Source organism: Cygnus olor, chromosome 14, assembly GCF_009769625.2.
Source record: "Cygnus olor isolate bCygOlo1 chromosome 14, bCygOlo1.pri.v2, whole genome shotgun sequence".
NCBI lineage: Eukaryota > Metazoa > Chordata > Aves > Anseriformes > Anatidae > Cygnus > Cygnus olor.
Window position 1 is genome coordinate 7,334,698 of NC_049182.1, and position 20,937 is coordinate 7,355,634.

At 41.0% G+C, this 20,937-nt stretch overlaps 1 protein-coding gene across 1 annotated transcript; it reads right to left on the reverse strand.

The window, feature by feature from the left end:
* Positions 1–459: 459 nt before the first annotated feature.
* Positions 460–20,926, reverse strand: GEMIN5 (gem nuclear organelle associated protein 5). The gene is made up of 28 exons (XM_040573659.1): positions 20,734–20,926; positions 20,424–20,578; positions 19,606–19,787; positions 18,707–18,858; positions 18,364–18,483; positions 18,049–18,181; positions 17,424–17,583; positions 16,598–16,810; positions 15,818–15,903; positions 15,278–15,372; positions 14,496–14,629; positions 13,264–13,337; positions 12,689–12,870; positions 12,448–12,587; positions 11,712–11,883; positions 11,230–11,457; positions 10,617–10,730; positions 10,074–10,202; positions 9,355–9,450; positions 8,919–9,056; positions 8,234–8,381; positions 7,561–7,680; positions 6,505–6,715; positions 5,556–5,813; positions 4,738–4,900; positions 3,722–4,298; positions 3,189–3,285; positions 460–2,454 (listed from the first exon to the last, which is right to left on the reverse strand). The coding sequence occupies exons 1-28, from the start codon at positions 20,885–20,887 to the stop codon at positions 2,299–2,301; spliced, it is 4,587 nt and encodes a 1,528-aa protein (XP_040429593.1). The 5' UTR covers positions 20,888–20,926; the 3' UTR covers positions 460–2,298.
* Between the last annotated feature and the right edge of the window lie 11 nt (positions 20,927–20,937).

Consider the following 20,937-nt stretch of genomic DNA (forward strand, 5'->3'; position numbering starts at 1 on the left):
ATATTACTGGAATTGATTTGATCTGCTCCATAGTTTCTAATTCTGTATGGTACAGGTTTGACTCATACTGAGCTTTGGCTTAGTTCTTACAGGCATTAATAAACTGTTCTGGAAGTAGATTAAGTTAACCTTTGCTCGAGGACCTCTTGACAGGACCAGTATTCTGACTTCAGTCTTCTTCAGCTAGACCTACAAATTTTATTCTTCTTGTTGTGTAACACAGCTAGTTCAGCAGATGGATAAACACTTGTCCCTCTTCTCCCCTACTTCTCCAGTCCCTAATTTTACTATATGCTTAACAAGTGACAAAGTAGCTCCCTTCCTTTTCATTATAAACAGCTGAAAAGCAGCTAGAGGATGGAAGAACAGTGTGGGATTCTGACTTTTAAAACTCAAGCCATTCTATAATAGTTTTTTCTTCCCCAACAGCTTGGTAATGGCATTTCTTTTTTAAAAAAAAAATCTTTTGGACATGATAAACGTAAAATGCATTTTAAACAAGCTTAACTCTTACTTAGGAGTGAAGGTTTAGAGCTGGTATTTAAAATGCTTGTAAATAGTACTTGTTTTTAACTTTTGTAAAATAAATTTTTTTAAAACAGGCCTTGTTTGGGATTTTTCCATCAAGTACTAAAATTCCTCAGAACTGAGGATTTGTAACCTGAATTAGTGATACCTGCATCCAAGAGAGGGAAGATGCTCAAGTTTCTTCCTTCTTTTACTATTTATGATGTGCTACTGCAGTAGTTCTTAATAAAATCGGCTTTTAACTTTTGTCAGCTACTACACAACAATTTTGAGTTTAAATGTACTCATACTCATTTTTTGCTCTTCTGTCAGCACAGGAAGCAGTATTATGGACTATTTCAGTGTAGCGTAGCCACTTGAAATGACAAATCCATTTTGCTCGTGTCAAATTTTACTGCTTCATCTTGACTAGTTGTTTTGCTTAATAGGAGAGCTGATTGGTTAAGCAGTAGCTCCCCCTCCTGGTTTTTAAGTGCTTGGTACAGAATTTAGCAAATTCAAATCACCAGCTTATTCTGCAGGTGGATTAATCTTCTGGTATGACCCCTTACTTTTATCTACTGCTATTTGACCTGTTTTGATGCTGTACGTGCCTTGAAGCAGGAACTGTATCAGTGTCAAGTCCGCGTTCTGATTACAAGAATCTAGAACAGTTGTTGATTTTAATATTTTTTTTAAGAGAAATCTTTGTACTTACCAACTTTCTAAATCTGTGACCTCCTATCCCATTATTTTTTTCTGCTGTACTTAAGTTGCTTCTAGAAACTACTAAGATGCTATATTCACTAAGGCTTTTACAGGCTTGCTTTTTCAGGAAGACTTAGTTTGTATGTTAAGATGGGAAAAGCCTTAAGTAAGCTCTAAGACTGGTCAAAGTGTTGAATGTTTAAGACTCCATAATCTAGGATCACTTCAGATGCTTAAATTGCAGCACCTTTATAGAACCTACTAGTACCTCACATTCACCCTTACTATAGTTAAAAAAAAAAAAAAAAGTAGTTCAGCCATGGACAGTATCAGGAACAGGTACTGCTGCTTTTCCTGACCTGGAAAAGTCCCTTATCTCTCGCCAGTTATGCTGGAATCAACTGTAACAACTCTTGCCTTCCCTTTTAAGCCTTGTGGAATGAAGCCAAGTATACAAGTTAAGTCATAGCACACAATACTTGCTCTATCTAGCATGTTCAATTTATGTTGTACTTAAAACAACAAAAAGACTTGTTTTTAATGCATTCACCCTTGATTGACGTTAATTTATATTCATCAAATTAAATGCCAATTCCTGCTTGTAGAAGACTTTATTTAGAGGAGGGAAAATAAATTCACAATGCTTTTAAGAACAATACTGGTTGTAGGGTCAGACTACTTAAAGGAACCATTATTTTTTCCGGAGGGTGGCTCCTATTCTTCCTCTGCTGAAAGACTGATATAGCTGCTCAAAACTGTTTCTCTTGAACATAAATTCCAAGAGCTTTCCTTAGCTTAACTTCCAACAAATAAAAAAAGACAATACAAAAATCCTGTATACAGTTTCAAGGCCACAGTCTACTGCTTTTCAGTTCTCTAACAACAATCTCTTTAGTAGTAGTTGATGACCATGAGTGTCTGTATATAAACCTGATTTTTTTGTAGTTTTATCCAAACTAGTAGTCATCAATAACGACATCCATAGAAACAAACCTTCGGTTGAAGGAAGAACAGCCTTGGCGTTGTTAACTGGTGTTAAGCAATTGAGGGCAGCTCTAAGGAGCTGTGCCTGGTCTCAAAACGTCATGTCAAGAACTTCCTGCCAGCCTTCTCGTAAACGTTAGCAGTACCGTGTTTCCTGAGGAGATCCAATGCCTGTTCACGTAATTCAGGAAGACACTGGGATCCAACGTGAAGGAGTACAAGGCAGCACTCCAGCACATCAGGGAATGGAAAGAACTGAAAAAAAAATAAAAAAGTGAAGCGATGTCTGCTCTTTCAGTTAGAACAGTTCAACTACAACATATTCAAGCAGCCGGCTCTAAAAACTGCTTTACAGTAGCCTTGGAAGAGACAGTCAGGAGTCAGATGGATTTTCTTCCTGTTCTTCTAGGACATTAGCACATTTAACCAAGTTTGTTGCCTTATGCACTATCACTGCGATTACCTTTAGTTATCTAACAGACTAGAGAAGAGAGGGGACAAGGCAGACTAGGAGACATGGTTTTCCAGCACATGGTGTGGTTTCAGCAGTTTCTGATCAATACAGGTCATTTTATACTTGACATTCATGACTCAACTATCAAAACTGTTTTTGCAAACATAGTAAGTATCAAGGGATTACTTTTAAAATACATCAGAGTGTTTCAGCCAGGATATCCCAGTGAGAAGCTTTATTTGCACTCTCCAACAGCATGGAGACGTGTGAACTCTCAAAGCTGCCATAGGATCAAGTCAGTGAAAAGGAGGATGATTCTGCTCATGTATGTGAGCCAGCCTGTATTTACACTGCTAGCACCAAGACAGCAGAGTAAGACACCTTTATCTTACAAACCTAGAGTGCAACTGTGGCACAAAGAAAGTCACTGCTCCTTACCTTATGTTAAAAAAAGGGGGGAGGATTATATGATGAGACTGCCCTTACGAAAAGACTGTTTTCTTTCAGAACCATACTACCTCTTCTGAAAACTTACCTTTAAACTGTCTGGAAATTCTGCTAGTTTCTGCTTTGCTTCCAGAAGTCGCTTCGTTAGCTCAGGGAGGGTGATTGTTTCCTTTACTTCATCTTTACTGTCAAGAAAAGAGCAGGTGTAATGGATTACTGTTTTGCTTAAATGACCACATAGCCTCCCTACTGTAGTCAGAGCACAGGAGAGGGTTAGACAAGAACCCTCTAGTTCTTTCTTGCTGAAGTCCCAAATAATTGTTCAACAAAGAGACACAACTGTTAGATCATGGTTGACCTTTTCATTATCCTCCCCTTTTCAAGTTGCCCTGCTTGCTCACTGTATCAACACAGCCTGTGCATCAGAAAGGTCTTCAGCTGTGTTAAGTTCATGCATGTGGTGGTGCCCCTGGGATATGCAAAACTTCTGAGCAGTAGTATGTTAAAGTGTCCCTGGGCAATGAGCTTGAGATTAGAGGGAATCTGAGCTAAACAAGAAACCCGCTGCACAAACAAAAAGCAACACCTTTCAAACTCTTTGTTCCCGTTCTGAAAGCTTACCAGTTCATCTGGCTCTTGTCAGAGCTTGGTTTATCTGATTCATTCTCCGAACTCTGCGGCAGGTTGCCTTCCTGGATACCTCCGTTTGTGCTTTCCTGGAGATTGTTCCTCTGCTGCTGATGCTGGTGTATCATGTCTGCTAAAATCTGCTGGACCTCAGCTATATCTCTCTGTGTGTTCTGTAAAGCAGCAGTCACTTCTGAAAGAAGCACTTTGCAGCCATTCAGTTTTGACTGTCTGTCCACCAAATCTACTGAGCTAGTTCTCGAGTCACTTTCTGGCTCAAATCTCTGAAATTCAGTTGTATTGTTGAGATTTTCATCCATCTTAGTTGCAGTTTGATCAGGAGTATCTTCAGGAGAGGAGTGACCTGAAATGGAACTCTGCTCAAGAGCTGTCTGCTCACTGGGACACAGCACAGGATCCAAACCAGTCTTTTGCGAGATGGTGGAATCTTTGGGTGGGTTCCACCACAGGTCATACAGCAGTCCATAAGCCACGAAGCCCTCTAAACTTCTGCAAGCAGCCATGCTTTGAGAATTTGTGCTGTCCAGTTTGTCTCTCAGGTTCTCACAGCCTAATAATGAAAAAAAAAAAAAAGGATTATAAATAGATTGTAAGATAAGAGCTGCAGGATAAATGCATAGCATGCTCTGGAGAAGAAAGGGAAGAACAGCCCAGAGTGATTTCTAACTATGAGAGGAACAGAGCTTTCCAGTGTGCCCATCTCCCTTACAGATCAGAGCGTGCTGGATTTCTAACGTCACCAACACTGGGTGACATTGCTGAGCTTCCTTCCAGTCAGGAATTTTCATCTCCCAGCGGCCCTTGCACCACCCTGATTCCATATAAAATGAAGTGAGCTCAACATGGGAGCGGTACACTGCTAAAAGCCAAGTTTCCTTATCCATGGGAATATCTTACTCCTGATATTATGCCTAGTAATAATAATGGGCACATAGCTCTGAAGATCCCCTTATTTGTCAGTGCCAGGGGATATACTAGAAAAGACTTACCGTCAGGAAGGAAGATACTGCAAATCTCTTGCATCAAAGTAAAATTGCCAGCATCGTAACTGCGGGTCACAGCACCAAGAATACTTTTCACTGCTTCATCCCAAGCAGCAGCCTGAGAGCTCAGTGCTGCAAGGGTCAGGTCGTGGGAGATATGGAAAAGCACCTAGAGGAAGCAGCAGAGAGCACAACGAATAATTTTACTGCTAAGCATGAACGACTCACTGGTTAAAACCATTACAGAAAAGTCCAGAAGCACATGACTTACTCAAAAGCAATTTTCACAATGATGCAATTTACATAGTCTCCTTTATGTCGGAAATCAGAGCACTTTTACGTGACTTGTCACTGTAATAATCAGCAACTGTGCTTGCATGTGTCCTACTAATTTGTACATCAAAGGTCAGTGACTCACTGAGGTCAGAGAGCTGCAGGAGCACCAGTCTATGACCAGACTTTCTGAACTCCAGGATATTTTGACAAGCACTCCTGCTTCTCCTGACAGTTCTACACAAAACCCCGTATCACTGCTGAGAATACTCAGCTATGCCAGTCACTCCCACCCAGCCAGCATGTCAGTGATCTCAGTGCTCATCACTGACGCCATATGTGAGTTCTTACCCTGTGCAGAAACAAACTGGTAGGTATGGAAGCTGCCCCAGGTGCCTGTCATCTACCTCTCTCAGACTATAACCTCATCCTTTAGCAGGATGCGGAAAGCAGTCCCCTGGAAACAGCTCACACAACACCACAGCGTGGCTGTGTTTTACTGCACATGCCGTAGCGAGGCTTAACGTGTACACAGATCCAAGTCCAATTACCTGCTTTGGGTGGGTGTTGCTGGTAGAAGGAGGATGCTCAATGCTGCGTAGCTGCTCCCGTGCACACGTGGCTTTTTCAGCAGTGTCCATGCCCAACACCTTCTGCCACACTTCTATCACCATGTCAAAAAATGAGGCGTCTCTGTTCAGCTCCCAGCTGTGGTAACAGGGAGGCACAGGGCTCTTTCGGTTACAGGGATTTCTTTCACTAAGGCACTTGCAAAGCAGTTCGTTGAGGCAGAAAACAAGTCTTTGCCCCTTTAAAAAGAGGAAAAAAAAAGCACTGAGCTGTAGCAAAACAAAAAAACAATCCCTTACTGACTATAGAAGCGGTCAAAGTTAAAAACGTGGCTAGTAGCAGCTTGCTGGTGATGGTGCTTCACAACAGCAGCTACCAAATAAAAATGCTGACAGACCGAGAGGCTCTAAGGTCAGAAGGAAGCCTCAAAACAAGCTAAAGTAACCTTCTGCTTCATAATCCACACAACAATGAATTCCTGGATTAAACCTGTAATAGCAGATGGCGTTACAGTGAGCACATTCACTCTGAATGACACTGAACGCCACCTTTTACCTCTTTCTTCTGATTAGTATTATGTACTGATAATAAATAAATTAGAATAAATCTGAGTAAGAAAATTGCAATACATCAATAACAACAACAACGAAAAGAAATAAAAAACCAGAAAAACCTCCACTACCTCTCTTACATACTTAAGATGCATGGAGCCTATGTGCCTCCTCACCACACGCCCCTTTCCTCTGCAAATATGCATTTATTTATTTATTTTTAAAAGTGTTATTGCACAAACTTTTAGTAAAATATTTTGAGGCAAAACCCATTCAGGACTTCCTGTGGATTGTTAATATATGGGAAGAGGTGCAAAGTTAAACTAATCTGGAGAGACACAATGCTAAAATGAAGCAGAAAGGAAAGAACCAGACTCACAAATAACGTTTTCTGTTGTTGAAGGACCTCCTGAGCTCCAACCCAGTTTCTGGATAACAGCAGCTCTTGGGCACATCTGAAAGACAAACTTGCCGACAATTCCTCCTCTCCAGATATCAGAGCAAGCTCAGCAGCGGCTTTAAGGGATGTCACATCCCCCTTTTTTGCCAACACCTTAACTGCATCATAGGGTGAGGAAGCTCCCAAATAACTGAAGAGATACAAGCAAATTGACCTCAGGTTAGTACTAAGATACCACTTAGAAACTGTATTGCAATAGTTCTAGCACAAACTTACAGATGAAGATAAACTTTTATTTTCCACAAGGAGTCAGAGTTCTCATCACTTTGCTTTAAAAAAGGTTGCTAGAGACAGAGGTGCCTGATCCAATGCAAAGCTCCAGAGGGAAAGTGGCTCAGCCTACTCGTCTGGATGGTGGCACACACGCCATGCATGGCTTAGAAGAGTAATACAATAAACAGACTCAGGAGACAAAGATTAGTGCATTTGTCCAGATTTCGGCTGAATCTTTTCAGAAGTGTGAACGCTCCAAAAATGCCAAAGCCGCAATCAACACCAAGCAAAGCCACCACACTATTCCAGGCCAAAATATTTCAAGCATAGTTAGTAATTTTGGTAGTCACAAATTTGAAACACTCTGACTGGAGGAGGGAGACCCACTGATTAGGATGTTAGCTAAGGGAACGAGAAACTCAAGATCAACCGCTGCACTGCACATTTCCAGTGGAAAGGTTAGAATGCTCACATGGATTTTTTGCATACATCTTAATTTTAGTCTTGCTAGACTAGTTTCCCAAGACTTCCACTATTGACTCTGAAAAGAGGTGGCTGCACTATAGTATGGAATTCGGGCCTTCTGCTCTGAACCGCCCTCTGGTGCTTCTTTTCATATTACACTACAGGGAGTCTAGCGAGAGCCTCAGAAAGCACCTTAGACAAATAATGACCAGGCCAGTTATCAGATCCTACTGCTAAAAAGTCAACAACTTGTTTCAGGTATTAAACCAATTCTGTCTTCTTACCAGTAACACTTACCATTTGGCAGCCATGGAATAATGACCATCTTTCTCTAACAGAGCTGCCCAACTTGTGTAGAGATCCCTCAGAATTGGATCTTCTGGACGCAACCTGGCCTTAGCAATTACAATTGCTTCCCTAATGCACATAAGGGAAACCAGACAGAGAAGTTGATTGACCGTATAAAAAACAAATACCTCCTCCTTTTGTAAGGAAAGTTTCTCTTGCATTTAAAAAGAAACTGCCTCAAGTATTTTATGTCCATGAACAAAAGAGAAAACTTGTCTCACTAGATCAGAAAACCAATGCCATTACATCTGAGATCCCATCTCCTATTTAAAAAGCACCCAACACTTTGAGAAACCCCAAACCGATAATACCTGTATCTGGCTACACAGTCCGCCATGGGGAACATTCTACAGAAAATGTTTTAATTCAGAGTAAACAAGAACTATGTTGTTTTATTCCATTCTTTTTCAGTTATCGTGTCTTAATCATTAATACGTAGCGCAGTAGGTAATTTTTTTACATCATACTTCTGTGTAGAGTTGGTAACTTCTCTGTCTACACTCTCATGCAGCTTCCACAGTGCAGATGTTACAGCACAATGGCTGTACCTCACAATCAAAACATCAAAGGAAATCTACCCCACTAGAAAATAACAAAAATCTAAACATAAATATACAACAACCTGTAAAAATGATTCACTTTCAGGAGCTCAACAGCCTCATATACTTTATGGATGGACAGGAGATGGGAGGCAGCTTTCACATATTGCTCCTGAAAGCACAGCTGCTTTGCAAAGGCTTCTACTGTCCAAACCCAAGCCTGATATCCAACTGCAAAAGAAAAGGCAATACAATTACACGCAAAGTTTTAAAACTGGAAGAATTCCTGCAAGATTGACATCATCACTGGTTTCTTCAACACGTTAACTCTTCTCTACCCCAGATTAGTTTCTCTCTCTTTTTTTTTACTCATTCTAATACAAGCTGAGGAAACGAGACAGGGAAAAGCTTGGACTTGAACACAGTTGTAAGATTTCAGTATCAGTAAATACAAAAGCGTATTTAAATCAACAGCAAGCCAGAGAGACTGCAACATGTATCAAAGTACCAACTTTATCCTTGAAAGTACAGCCTGCTCCTCTGAGAAGTCCCAGAGCACTGTATTTTCTGCTATACCAACTTAAGGGTGCTTGTGGTCTTTTTCCTCTGTCATAAGCACGATTTGTGTTTGACTTTTGTCATCACGCAGTTAAAGAAGCAACTTCTTTCCAATCCAGAAAAATCATGAGTTTCCAACTCAGGAAATCATAATGAGGTGACCCTTGGCAGCTAATACAATCTACTTATGTGTTACAAGAACAAACATACCCATAGGCGAGATTGCTACCAGCTGGTCTGTCAGCTCTCCCCTCTCAGCAGCTGCCTGGAGGACACCCTTCATATCTCCTTTCCACAACATGAGCTGCTGAAAGAGCTCGGGATGCCCATTCTCCAAGTGATATTTTCCTGTTTGAAGTAAACACACTTCCTAGTTACTCATCGGCATGGGTGCAACAGCATTATTCACCATGGTAAAATACAGTGGCAAAAATGAATTTGTTCTGACTTAAGACATTGCAGATTTGCATCTGAAAGCCATAAAAACTGTTTGGGAAAAGCAAGTCTTTTGTTCGCTTCATAAAGACCTGCATTCTCAAACCTACACTGTAATCTGCAGTAAAGAAAATTCAAGCGTTTTTCCTGATCTGTTTTCTCCTTGAATGTCACAGTGACAATGTCAAATTGGTCTCATTGTTCGATTTACCTTCCACATCAATCATGTTGTGCAGAGAAGCTCTGTCTGCAAACAGCCCCAGGTGGATACGATCCCCGAGGTCAGGGGACACATCTTCATTATGATCTAACACAGATAAAGAGAATGAACATTCAAGATTTGATACAACACTGGGAACTAGCACCTGCCAAGTCACTGTTCTGCTCCACTACACTTAACTATTGCATATATCTGAATCTTCCACTTTCTTACCTGTATAGAGATTTAACAAGTGCTCACTTTCACTGATCATTACTCTGAATTTGTACCTAAGCTTGATTAGAAGGACTATGTGTGAGCAGAACATTTATTCCAAATCAAACATAGCAAGTTCCCTTGCATGCTCTGAGTCTATGGAACCATACTGTGAGAATAAAAACATCTCCCTCGCGGCTTTTCTCCTGCACGTATTGTGCTTCTGAAAGTGAAAAAAAACTTTGCAGCTCTACAGACAATTTTACCCCCATCTCTACTATATACAGGATCCTACACAAACTTGTCTGGAGTGTCTACAGAATGCTGAAACACTTCAGGAGAAGCGAGATAGGAGACTGTAACTTGTCGCACAAAGGCCAAAATTTCCAAAAGTTAATGCCTAGTGGTCCAAAGCAAGTCCTTAGACACACACTTCTGAATATTTTAGAGCACCTACCCCCTAAGTATTTTACCCAGTTGATCAGATGGAGGAAGCTGAAGTTTAAGATTGATACCTTTGGTTTTCAGACGTGTAGCCAGCCTCAAGCAGTCCTGATGCAATTCATCTTTTGATCTGTGATCCATGGATGTGGTGAAGGGTAGAATAGAACGAGGTTTCTTCTTCTTCAGAGAGGCATCAAAAGCTGAAAAATCAGTCACAGTTCAGTCACTGCTGCACAGTTACAAGTCTACAGCAGAACTCTCAGACATATTCCAAAACAACCCTGTTCCTTACACGTGAAAATAAAAAACAGATTCTCAAGTGCCACCTGCATCTCTTTTATGACAATTCTAACATTTGAACACTGATCATTTTGCTTATTTTTCTGCCCATCTTTCCTGGACAAGAACTAGCAACTAGAAGGCGGTATCTCAGCCCACATTAAACACCAATTGACTTGACAAGCAGGGAAAATAAGAGAAGAAAACTGAAATACTACAGAGATTTTAAGAGAATCTTCTTTCTCCACCACTTTTTGGTGTCTCATTAAGAAGTGAAGCTACAGCCAAACTCCATTCTAGCAGTCCCGCATCAAAACAATCTGAAACATACTAACTTGGTTTCTCTTTAGGTGGATCTTTTTTCACAGGAGTGGCTTTCTGGGTAACAAAAGGCTTTGACAAACTGAATGGAGGGTATTCAGATGCAGATGAAGATGTATCCTTGGACACTGTGGAGTTAAGTGATTAAAAAAGTGATTGAAAAAGGAAAAAACCCATAGCAAGATACCTGACATACACATTCTGTAACAATAATTTAAAAATAGAAAGAAAGCTTTGCTTTGCCATAGAACTTAATAGCATTTTAGGGAAAGTAAATAAGAAGAAAATGTTACAGAACTGTCAGAATGCTAAGTAAGATGTCAGAAGGCACTAATGAAGGTCTGTCATTACAAGACTTATCATCAGAAGGCAACACTGATCAAAAATGACACTTTTTCAAGACACGGTTAATTCTGTTCATTAGTCCAGAATCTCTTATTTAAAGACAACTAGTCCCAAACTAGTTTATAAAATTATGATTTCAGAACACCTTTCCTATTTCCTTCAAGTGGACTACTTCAATAAAAAAACATTATGAGAAAATCCTGCATGAAAGTACTAAGCTTGCTGATGCTCTGAAGGCTGAGCAGTCTGGGAATCATTAAACTAAGACACTTTAATTATTACCGGCTGTGGAAACTTTATCAGGCAACTCTGACTCCCGAGCTTCTTTTTCTCCTTCATGGTCTGACACTCCATTTTCCTCTAGCAAAACATCCTTCATGCTCTCATCTCCATTCACAGCATCACTTAGATCCTGTTTGGCGGGACTCTTTCCTATAGGCTTTTTCTTCTTCTTGGCTTTGACTTTTGGTTGGATACTTCTTTTCTTCTCTAATTCTATACTTTTTTTGCCTATAAAGGTCACAAAAATTACTTTCATATTATTTGTAGAGATTTTTAGTGTACAAGCTGTCTGCCTCCCCAAATCAACATTTTGTTTTCCAATAGGGATACAACTCTATTTAAAACTGGACAGTTTATCCCTGAAGGGGTAGCAGACAGGTTTGAATTCAACAAAAAAACTTTACTACCATTTCATGGCAACCCTCTATTTCCCAGCTCCCACATCCTCTTCAGGAAAAGATCTTCTGTTTGAATATACTCACCCTGAGGAGGCCGTGTATGTTCCTGCTTTGAGATGTACCACTTGTGAACGTAAAAGTCATCAGCTCCAGTATAAACAGAATCCGAATCCACTGGTGACCACTGCACACACAGTAGCCTGCCTTGGTGCCCTCGATAGTTGCAGAGTGGCTCTTCCTTCATAACATCCCATACCTTATGAACCAGAAAGAAACCAAATTACTCAAGAAGTCTCCTCCTCCCTTAAAACTCTGCATTTCCTCTTCAGTGATTTGCATTTTATTATCTTCTCTATTAGTGAGCTTACAGATATATTTCAGTTACCAATAGGTAAATGGAGAAAACTCAAGAGCTTGCTTTGTTCGCAATGATACATCTGCATCCTTCTTTTTTTAAAGATCCAAAAATGCTAATATGAAAACAATAACAACTGGACTTAAAAATCAGTTTGTGAGGCACAAAAACATATCCACTGCCCAGCTTCCCTTTACAAATTCTCATAGGTCTGCACTAAAAGCCTTCTTTGCAACATTCTCATTTGTGCAGTGTGTAGGAAAACCAGAAATAAACATAAGGCAAAATGTCTCTCTCTGTTTCAGCTATCCAGAATGAGATCGTTGCCAAGGGAAAACATGCAGTAATTAAGCAAGTTAAATTCACAAAAGCTTTGTTGTTCATTCAGCTCGGTTCAAAAATACTGCAGAACGGATGATTTGAAAGCAAAACAAATACACTTCTGAGTGGCTGTAGAGCAAATACCTGCGCAGTGCCATCGTAACAAGCTGATACCAATCTGCCCTCATGGTGGGGACTCCAAGAAAGACTTGTGATTTTAGCTGTGTGCCCCGACAGAGTTCGAAAAGGTTCTGTTATTGTCAAAGGACTTTCTGAAGTGTTCTCTGAAAGAAGAAAGAAAATGATAAAGTATGGCCGGCAATACAAACCAGGAATAAAGCAAAACAAGATGCCAAGACCTGGAATATAATTTGCAAACTATTACCTACGACACTCTTCAGATTATGCACATAAATAGTGGCATTGACTGAGCCTGAAGCTATCAAGTAACTCAGCTCTGGCTGGCTCCCATGCTCGTGATGCCATCGAATAGCGTTAATCAGTTTATGATGCTGCTGGATAGTGCAGAGCAACTTCAAGCTTGGAGCCTGAAATATTTCAATTGACCTGAAATGTAAGAACAGCAATGTAAGAAATTTATGTCAGTGAAAATAGGATTTTTTGCTTGTTGTTATCCTGCATAAGAACAACAATCCACGAAAAAGAATAGCTAAATGAGTTTTTCTTTTCCTGATTCAAGTCACACCCTGGTTTAATATACCAAGAAAGTGTGTTTCAGTCAGATTAGATCCCTGAAAAATGACTTAACACGATGCTGTGGATCAATGTCACAAGCAACTAAACTAAACATCAGCAAAGAATGCTGTATTATCACAATTCAGGCACACTGGCAATGAAACAAAAGAGACAAACCAGGATAACAAAAGTACTTTTGCTTCACTAGAGTGACTCGACTCAGGATCGGCACATACACAACCTTAACCTACAAGCAAAACATACCCATCTTCGTTGCCAAGAGCCAAGAGTTTGCCATCTGGTTTCCAGCTAATCTCTGTACGTGCAGGCAGTTTGTGCTGTAGAGAGAAGACACAACTATTAGAAACAAGCACACAAACTCTTAAGTCTCTCTTGGATGCATTCAACAGAACAAGACCAGCAACTGGACAGTTACAACTAGCCTGCAAAATCAAAGTCACAAAACTGCTGGTTGAGTTATGTAGCAGTGACGTAAGCTCGAGCAATTAAGAAGGACTGCAAAATGATGCAAGAATCAGTGACTATTTTTATCAGTTCGGTGGAAAGTCTCGAAGAAAGTCTGTCTGGATTCCAGTAAGACATTAACGTTCAATTCTCCTTATGCTCCCTAGAAAGCCCCAGACTTTCCAAGAAAATTCTACTACCCTTCAAAAGAAATCAATGTTTACTGTAATTCTTCCTATTCTTTCTAATTTGGATGCAAGTGACTTGCAGTACAACTATGATTTAGATGCCTAAAAATGATTATTTCATTGCTTATGACATCAGTCTCTCAACTTCCAGCAAGTCTTTTACTCAAGCATGAAGCCACAACCTAGCTGATTTAATATTGTCTGACTGACTTCAGTTGAATTATGCTGTCTCACAGCAACTGAAGACTTAACCCACTTCACTTCCTTTATCCTTTCAACTAAGAAATCACTGAATCATACCCGAGAACTAGTTATGGTCAGTTATCACCAACTGCTCTGCATTAGCAGAAGTTTAACAGGAAATAGACTCCTGCAGAATCATGAATGCCTTTACCTACTGCTATGTTTATTTTAAAAAATGAAAAAGTTAATGTTTGCAACAAAAGAACCAGAGAAACTGAGGTAGTTAACCCATGCATGCCCACCACGTGGTCTAAGCTATGACATCACTCAGGATATTACTTCAGCTGTGTTGAAACTGGAAAGCTCTGTATAAACCAATTATTTTAAACAGCCATGTACAGCTTTATGAAAGAAAAATAGAACGGTAAGTAACTGATGCCAGGAACAGATGTCCCATGTTGACACTGGGGAAGAGAAGACTTTTTCAGTGGCAAACACATAAACTGTCTAAAGAGTTTCACCCGTGGAGATTGAGGGTTTTATTTTTTTTTTTGTTACAGATTCATCACGGACACAAATTCAGAAACCTACAACTACTGGGCTACAAGAACTATGACACGGTTACCGCAGATCCGTAGAAAAAGACAAAATCATACTCACTTTGATTGAATTAGTGTCTCTGATGACCTTGTTGATGTCATTTGCCTCCCCACTAAGCTTCCAAGGGTTGTGTTGAAAAACAATACCTTCTCCAGCACAACTATATAAAGTTACAGAGGGTTGTTCACCTTCTCCTATTCAACAGAGGAAATGACTAAATATATTATGTTCTTCATCAGTCTTAGCAAAAGCAATTACACCCACTATAAATCAAACACTATTTTAAAAAGCTGTGTATGTGCTTTGATTGCCTGAGATCTGGCAGCAAGAAATTCTCACAATACAGTCCTCTGAAATGACCTCTCATTTCTAGATATCTCCATAGTACAATCGCTTCACATATTTATACTCCCTTTAAAGCTTGGTCAGTGGAAAAAAGAAATAAGCTGTATCAGAGGAGCTAATGGCGCTGTTCTGTTTAGTTTGAATGGTAGAAACATATCTTTGGAGCTACGGAACCCATATCTGACCCTAAACGATTACCGCAGAGAGTCCATGCAGTTACTTGCTTGTAATACCCTGAGGTAAGTGCAGAGGTGCTGTACTCCACTCCCACTTACTTCCTTTAAAGCTACTGGAATTAAAGAACTAGAACAGATTGTTTTGCTCCCTTGCAAAACTATTAACGATTCCTCTAGCAGAACACATCCTTAGTGGCTTGAAAGGATGGCTACCAAACAAATAGGGCTGTCTTTCCTAAGGAAGGAAAGCACACCAATTTCATGGCATCTGTGGGGTCCGTGCGGATGTCCTACTTTGTCACGAGACATTGCAAGACTCACCAGAAGACAGAGGAGGAGTCGGAGGCCCCCAGGCTAGTGTGTACACAGTCTTCTTGTGGTAAGTACTGGAGATCTGAGGTGGCTTGTTCTTAGCACTGGGCAGGAATATAAGAAAGCAGGGGTAATCAAATTTCAGCAAAGGGAAATACAGATGAAAATAAAATAAATCAAAGCACCATATTCCAGTGGTGAAAATGGACAACACCTTCTGTAGAACACCACTAGAAACAGAACAAAACTGTCTTGAACTGCATCTGCATGTTGCTCTTCATTTTCTGATAACATCTTTCTAGTTAAAGTTTTCCTTGACTGATGACCTCCAAGACGTGATGGTTATGCAATTTGAGCAAGGTTACTTAAGAGCTACCAGACATAATGAAGAGATGAAAAGATACACTGAAAATCCATCTGACTGCTTTTAATTTAATCCTCTCTCTTACCTAACAGCAAACATATACCTCAGGAACGACCACATCACCTAATGCATAGTGACACACCAGCAAGATCTGACACTAACGAACTAGAAAGCTTCTTTCTTACCTGCTGGAAAAGGTGTCAAATATGCCAACTTTTCCATCATCTGTTCCAAAAGCCAAGCAACCTTCCTTAGTTGGATGCCATGATAGCTGCAACAAAATTAGAAAGGGACACGAAATTACACAAGCCACAAACAATTTATTTCTAAGTAATAAACAAAAAATTAAACACTGAAACCGATAAGCAAGGACTGTCCCTTATATACACGCTTCCAACTATAGCCACTTGATTTGATCACTCCACAATGAGTATCAAAGACTCTCCCCATGATCGGTTATTGGGACGAGATGAAAGGTACTAAAACCATTAAAATACTACTTTATATCTACCTTACAAGAACAGTGTAGGACAGTGAGTAATCTTTTGGCACAAACAAGATTATCTACCACGTTCTAAGGCTGCCACCTTTTACCAGACATTAGCCTCTGGCGAATCACTAGTCAAACCCAACCTGAAGACACCCATGTCAGGCTTTGTGCATGCCATAAACCCCCTACCAGATCAAGGAGAACCATGGATGAAGCAAGGAACAATCGCAAAGGTGCATAAAACCAAAAAAGTAAGGAAGTTTCTAGGGCTATTAAAAGGTCTAAAAGCGTGTTGCTCGATTCCGACATGTATTATATACCAGAAGAACTGAGCACAAAAGGAACAAGTTGGCTTTGTATGTATTTGGTTGGGAAAAACCTTTTTCAGAGTGAAAGACAAACATTCTTCAAAAAGAAAAACAGAGTAAGAGGAATAAAAGAAACAAGAAAAAAAGGGAATCAGAAGCACACTTACTGCCGTAACTTTGGATTTTATGCTTTGCCAGAAGGTTTTAACGTCATAGATATTGCTCATGGACAAAGTATTCCAGACACGGATCATGCTGTCCCCTACACCGATGGCAAGGCAGCCTGGGTCCACCGGGGAGAAGGCAAGACTATAGACAAATCCCCCGAGCGAGGGCATTGTCCAGCTACAATCAAGAGTTGATAGGTCCCAGCACTTCACCTAAAGAGTATTTACGAAAGAATGAATGGTAAATGTAGTGACTGGTATGACAAGGAAAAAACAAAGCATAAGTGAGAGGAAGAGTCACAGGGTCAAATTCAAGACAACGTACGCCATTTCCACCCAGGGGAGTATGTCACAGATGACTGTAATAATTGGAAGACTGTAACGGAACAGACAAAATGACTATGCTTTAATACTACGGTCCTCTTTTGACCTCAAAACAGGAGGCTCTCTGCTGCCTGTAAAAGGCAAGAAAAAAAAAAAAAAGCTTTAGTTTGTACAAGTCAGTACTGTAAATGAATTTAAGAATGAAAATAAAGCCATATTAAAGTGACATATACAGAAAGAACATGGTAAGCTCTCATTATTTAATGTTTACCATTCAAGTCCAGAGGGGCATAGTCATTTGGTCCATGATGGTAAAAGCTTGAGCTTACAAACTAACAAAAACACACACAGCCTGTGCTCAGAACAAATTTTAAGCCATGTTATAAAATGCTGAGATCAACCCACTTTAGGAGAAAATACACAGCTACAAAAGGGGTAGTTTCACTCAGTCAAACTGTATAGCCACTGCTATTTTTACGTTAATTTCAAAACGGGTTCTTACATCTCTATCCATTGAAATGGAAAAAATCAGCTCTTTGTCTTGATGCTTCACGGAACACAGATTGAACACAATACGGGAGTGATTTTGTCCTTCTGAAGATCCTAAAAGCGTCCACTTGCGTTTTCCAGGTTGGGTCAAATCCCAGAGCAGTAGTTCTCCTCTGCAAAATTCAAAGTGTATACTTCATCGTTCACTTCAAAACAGTAACATAGGCTGTTGATGGTAACACATATGAACATACTGCAAGTGTAAGAGTAATACCACACTAAATCTAGACTCACATGCACTACATGTCCCTATACAGAGATATACAAGACCCTACAGATATCCATACTTAACCACATTGAAGACTGACATGCCATTTTCTCCCATTAAATGGGAAAAATCACAATCAGAACCATTAGCAGTTGATATTCAGTTAGATTATAGGATAAATAATGGGACAAATAATATTACTCTAGAAATCTGAACTCCCACTTTAACTCTTGGCCTGTCCTGTCTCCAGCTAGATCATGAAAGGAAAAAGATGGGGAAGTCAGGGTTTCCTACCCAGTTCTTCCTTCAGTATTGAATAAATTAACCTACAGTTACTGTCTGTACCCAAACGGCTGCGTGTCCTACTTACCCAAAGGAGCTGGATACAATTTCTGTGGAACGACCACAAGGCCAGTGAACAGTCAGCCAAATACGCTCTTTGACAGCAGGATCAATAGCTCCACCTCTTCTCTTTGTGGGTGGCAACTTCAAAGTCATAACACCTACAGAACCAAAAGGGATCATCTAGACTTTGTACATCAAAATCTGACAGAAAAAGAAGCCCTGTAAATCTGAAGCTTTAAGTACACTCCCCACACTTTAAACTACAAATGAAACCTGCACTTAGAGAGGAGCTCTTCTCCCATATTGCTATTGTTTATCTCACAGTATTAATTTTACTTACTTCTGCCTCTAGTACAGCTCCATATTCGTATGGTCTGATCTTTGCTTCCTGAAGCCAGGTAACAACCTTTCTTTGCAGTTGTATCTTGATTCAGCTCCCCATTTGGAACTTCACCTTCTCCTGAAGGAAATACCATAGAATTCAAATTATTATACTCTAAAATTCAAAGCTCTGTAAAAATTACCTGAAAATACATTGCTCTGTATCAGAAAATACTTTAATTGAACTCATACGTTGTCTCTGATTAGCTACTTACTGACTTTCTATGGATAAGGAATTCAGGTCTCTAGGACATTATGTGAGCTAAAAAGCACTTCACAAACTATTAATCACTTCTACGTACCTTGGAGTTCATCTTGCCAAGCAGGTAACCTTTCTTCACCAGGCACAGGGCACCAGGCCAGGCAATGTATTTCATCGTCATGGCCTCTTAGCCTATGAAGAATTTCTTTTTTCCTGCTGATGTCAATTACAATCACCATGCCATCCTTGTAGCTAAAAACAGAGATTTCAATTAACCACTAGATTCTTGGATCCTTGTGGAATATCATCTAACCTGACTACCAAGCTATTTACCAGGATCACTATCTCCAGAAAGACAGAAAGAGAAGTCAAATAACAAGCAAAATGAGAATAGTTGTCAACTTCAGCTCAAGCAGAGCACTGGCATACATGCAGCTGCCTTCTTTTCAAGATGTGCAACCACACAGTACATTTGGCTTCAAGAATGACACCAATTTATTAGCAATACAGCTTTCAGAAACTTTAAAAGTAACAGTGGCTTTTATAAAAGGAAAACTTTCTTTACCACAAGTTGCTTCTACTCCCTCCCTTCTCTTGTCTTTGTTCTCCCTCAAGAGAACTGTATTCTCACGTCTAAAGGGCTTTCAGGTTCAATACAGTCTCAGGTTTGCAAAGGACAGGAATTGCAATGGTTGACAATGGCCCAGTAAGAACTATGCAACTCTATTCAGACGAAGTAGCCTGTGAAACACTAGTGAAGCCTATTAAAGAAAGATGAGTTTTCAGTAACTTCAGGGATTAAAACCAAACCTGGTCCTGTGAATTGTTACAGAATTCTACACCTTGCACATCTACTAATCAAAATGTTATTTCTAAGTTGTTGTATGCCAGAAGAAAAAAACAGCCACCAAAACCTCTTAAAAATAACCTTACAATTGTGCAGCAAAATATCCAAACAAGAACCTTTCAGAAGAAGAATAGGAAACAAAACATATTTACCCAACAGCCACGAGGTTTTCATTATGAGGAGAACAAGTGAGACAAAAAATTGTCCGAGGCTCTGGGAAGAATTGCTGGCTGTCGCTTCTGCTATGCCAGTAACAAACAATTATCCCTTTTTCATCACCGGATACAACCAAATCCTTCACAAGGGGTGACCAGTGCAACGCTGAAACTGCATTCTGAAGAAAGACAAATGAATACATTTAAAGCTGTCTAGTATGCTTGGCCACTGAATTTATTTTGGAGGTTGTTTAAAGAATTAAAGCACAGAATAAAATGAAGTGCATTTAGCAGTGGTTTCTTTTGGATGGAAAACAGACAACAATACAGCCTGCCTTCGTTCGCTACCTAGAAATCATGTAACACTGAACACGAGCAGAAAATACTCTGTGAGCACTCCCGAGTATCAGTTGGGTTAGTTCTAAACCTTTTTAATTATTTTGGGCTTTTGCACATTTGACTTATTTGCCAGCGTCCTGAGTCACAGAAGCTGTCCATGTGTACGTTCTTATCCCCGTCCTGTGCGGGATGATAACTTGCTGAAAAGATTTTAAGCAGGCAGGGTCTGGGTGAAGTGGCATTGAGCACGTGCTACAAGCATAGGCATGCTCGATCACAGAGCTCTGATGACTGCCCACCGCTTGGCTTGTGAGGATGTTGTAACAACAACGCAGACCTAAGACTAGGAGAAAAAACCTGTCCAGAAACACTTATCCGTTATAAGTTCACCACTTGAGAATTTTGCCTCGGGTTAGGGTGAGACCCCCCCCACCTGAGGTATAAAAGGGCGGGCTCTGGCAGCTCCCGGCTCCTACCTGGTGCAGGTCGTGCTCTCCCAGCGGGCCCAGGCTGTCGGCGTCCCACACCTGCACGCTGCCGTCGTCGGAGCCGCTGGCGCAGAGGCCGCCGTGCGCGGGGTGCCGGCAGAAGGCGAAGGCGGCCACCCTGTCCGTGTGCCCGATCAGCTCGCCTGCACCGGCACCAAGGGAAGCCCGGTGAGCACCCCGAGCCTTCCCAGACCCTCCAAATCCCCCCCCATGCCCCCTCACCCCCCCCCCCCCATCCCGTTACCCCCCACGCCGTGAGGCGAAGGGGCAGCGAAGCCTCCCCGGTCCGCCACGGTACCGTAAAAGGCGGGCGCGGCGGGGCTGCTGACATCCAGCAGGCAGATGCGGTGCCTGGCGGCGAAGCCGAAGAAGCGGCCGTCGGCGCTGGTGTCGCTGCAGCGGCTGCAGTACCAGTTGGGCGAGGCGGGCAGCACCCGGCCCGCCGCCGCCATCTCGCCCCGCCGCCGTTACCTCACGCCGCGGGCGCTGCCGTCGGGCGCAG

What these genes read in the sequence shown, in the direction of transcription:
- GEMIN5 (XM_040573659.1), bottom strand. Translation starts at nt 20,887, where the DNA reads ATGGCGGCGGCGGGCCGGGTGCTGCCCGCCTCGCCCAACTGGTACTGC. An exon ending in CGCCGCGCCCGCCTTTTACG is followed by an intron (nt 20,579 to 20,733) that starts GTACCGTGGCGG and finishes GTGCCGGTGCAG; the next exon opens with GCGAGCTGATCGGGCACACG. An exon ending in GCTCTTGGCAACGAAGATGG is followed by an intron (nt 12,871 to 13,263) that starts GTATGTTTTGCT and finishes CTTACATTTCAG; the next exon opens with GTCAATTGAAATATTTCAGG.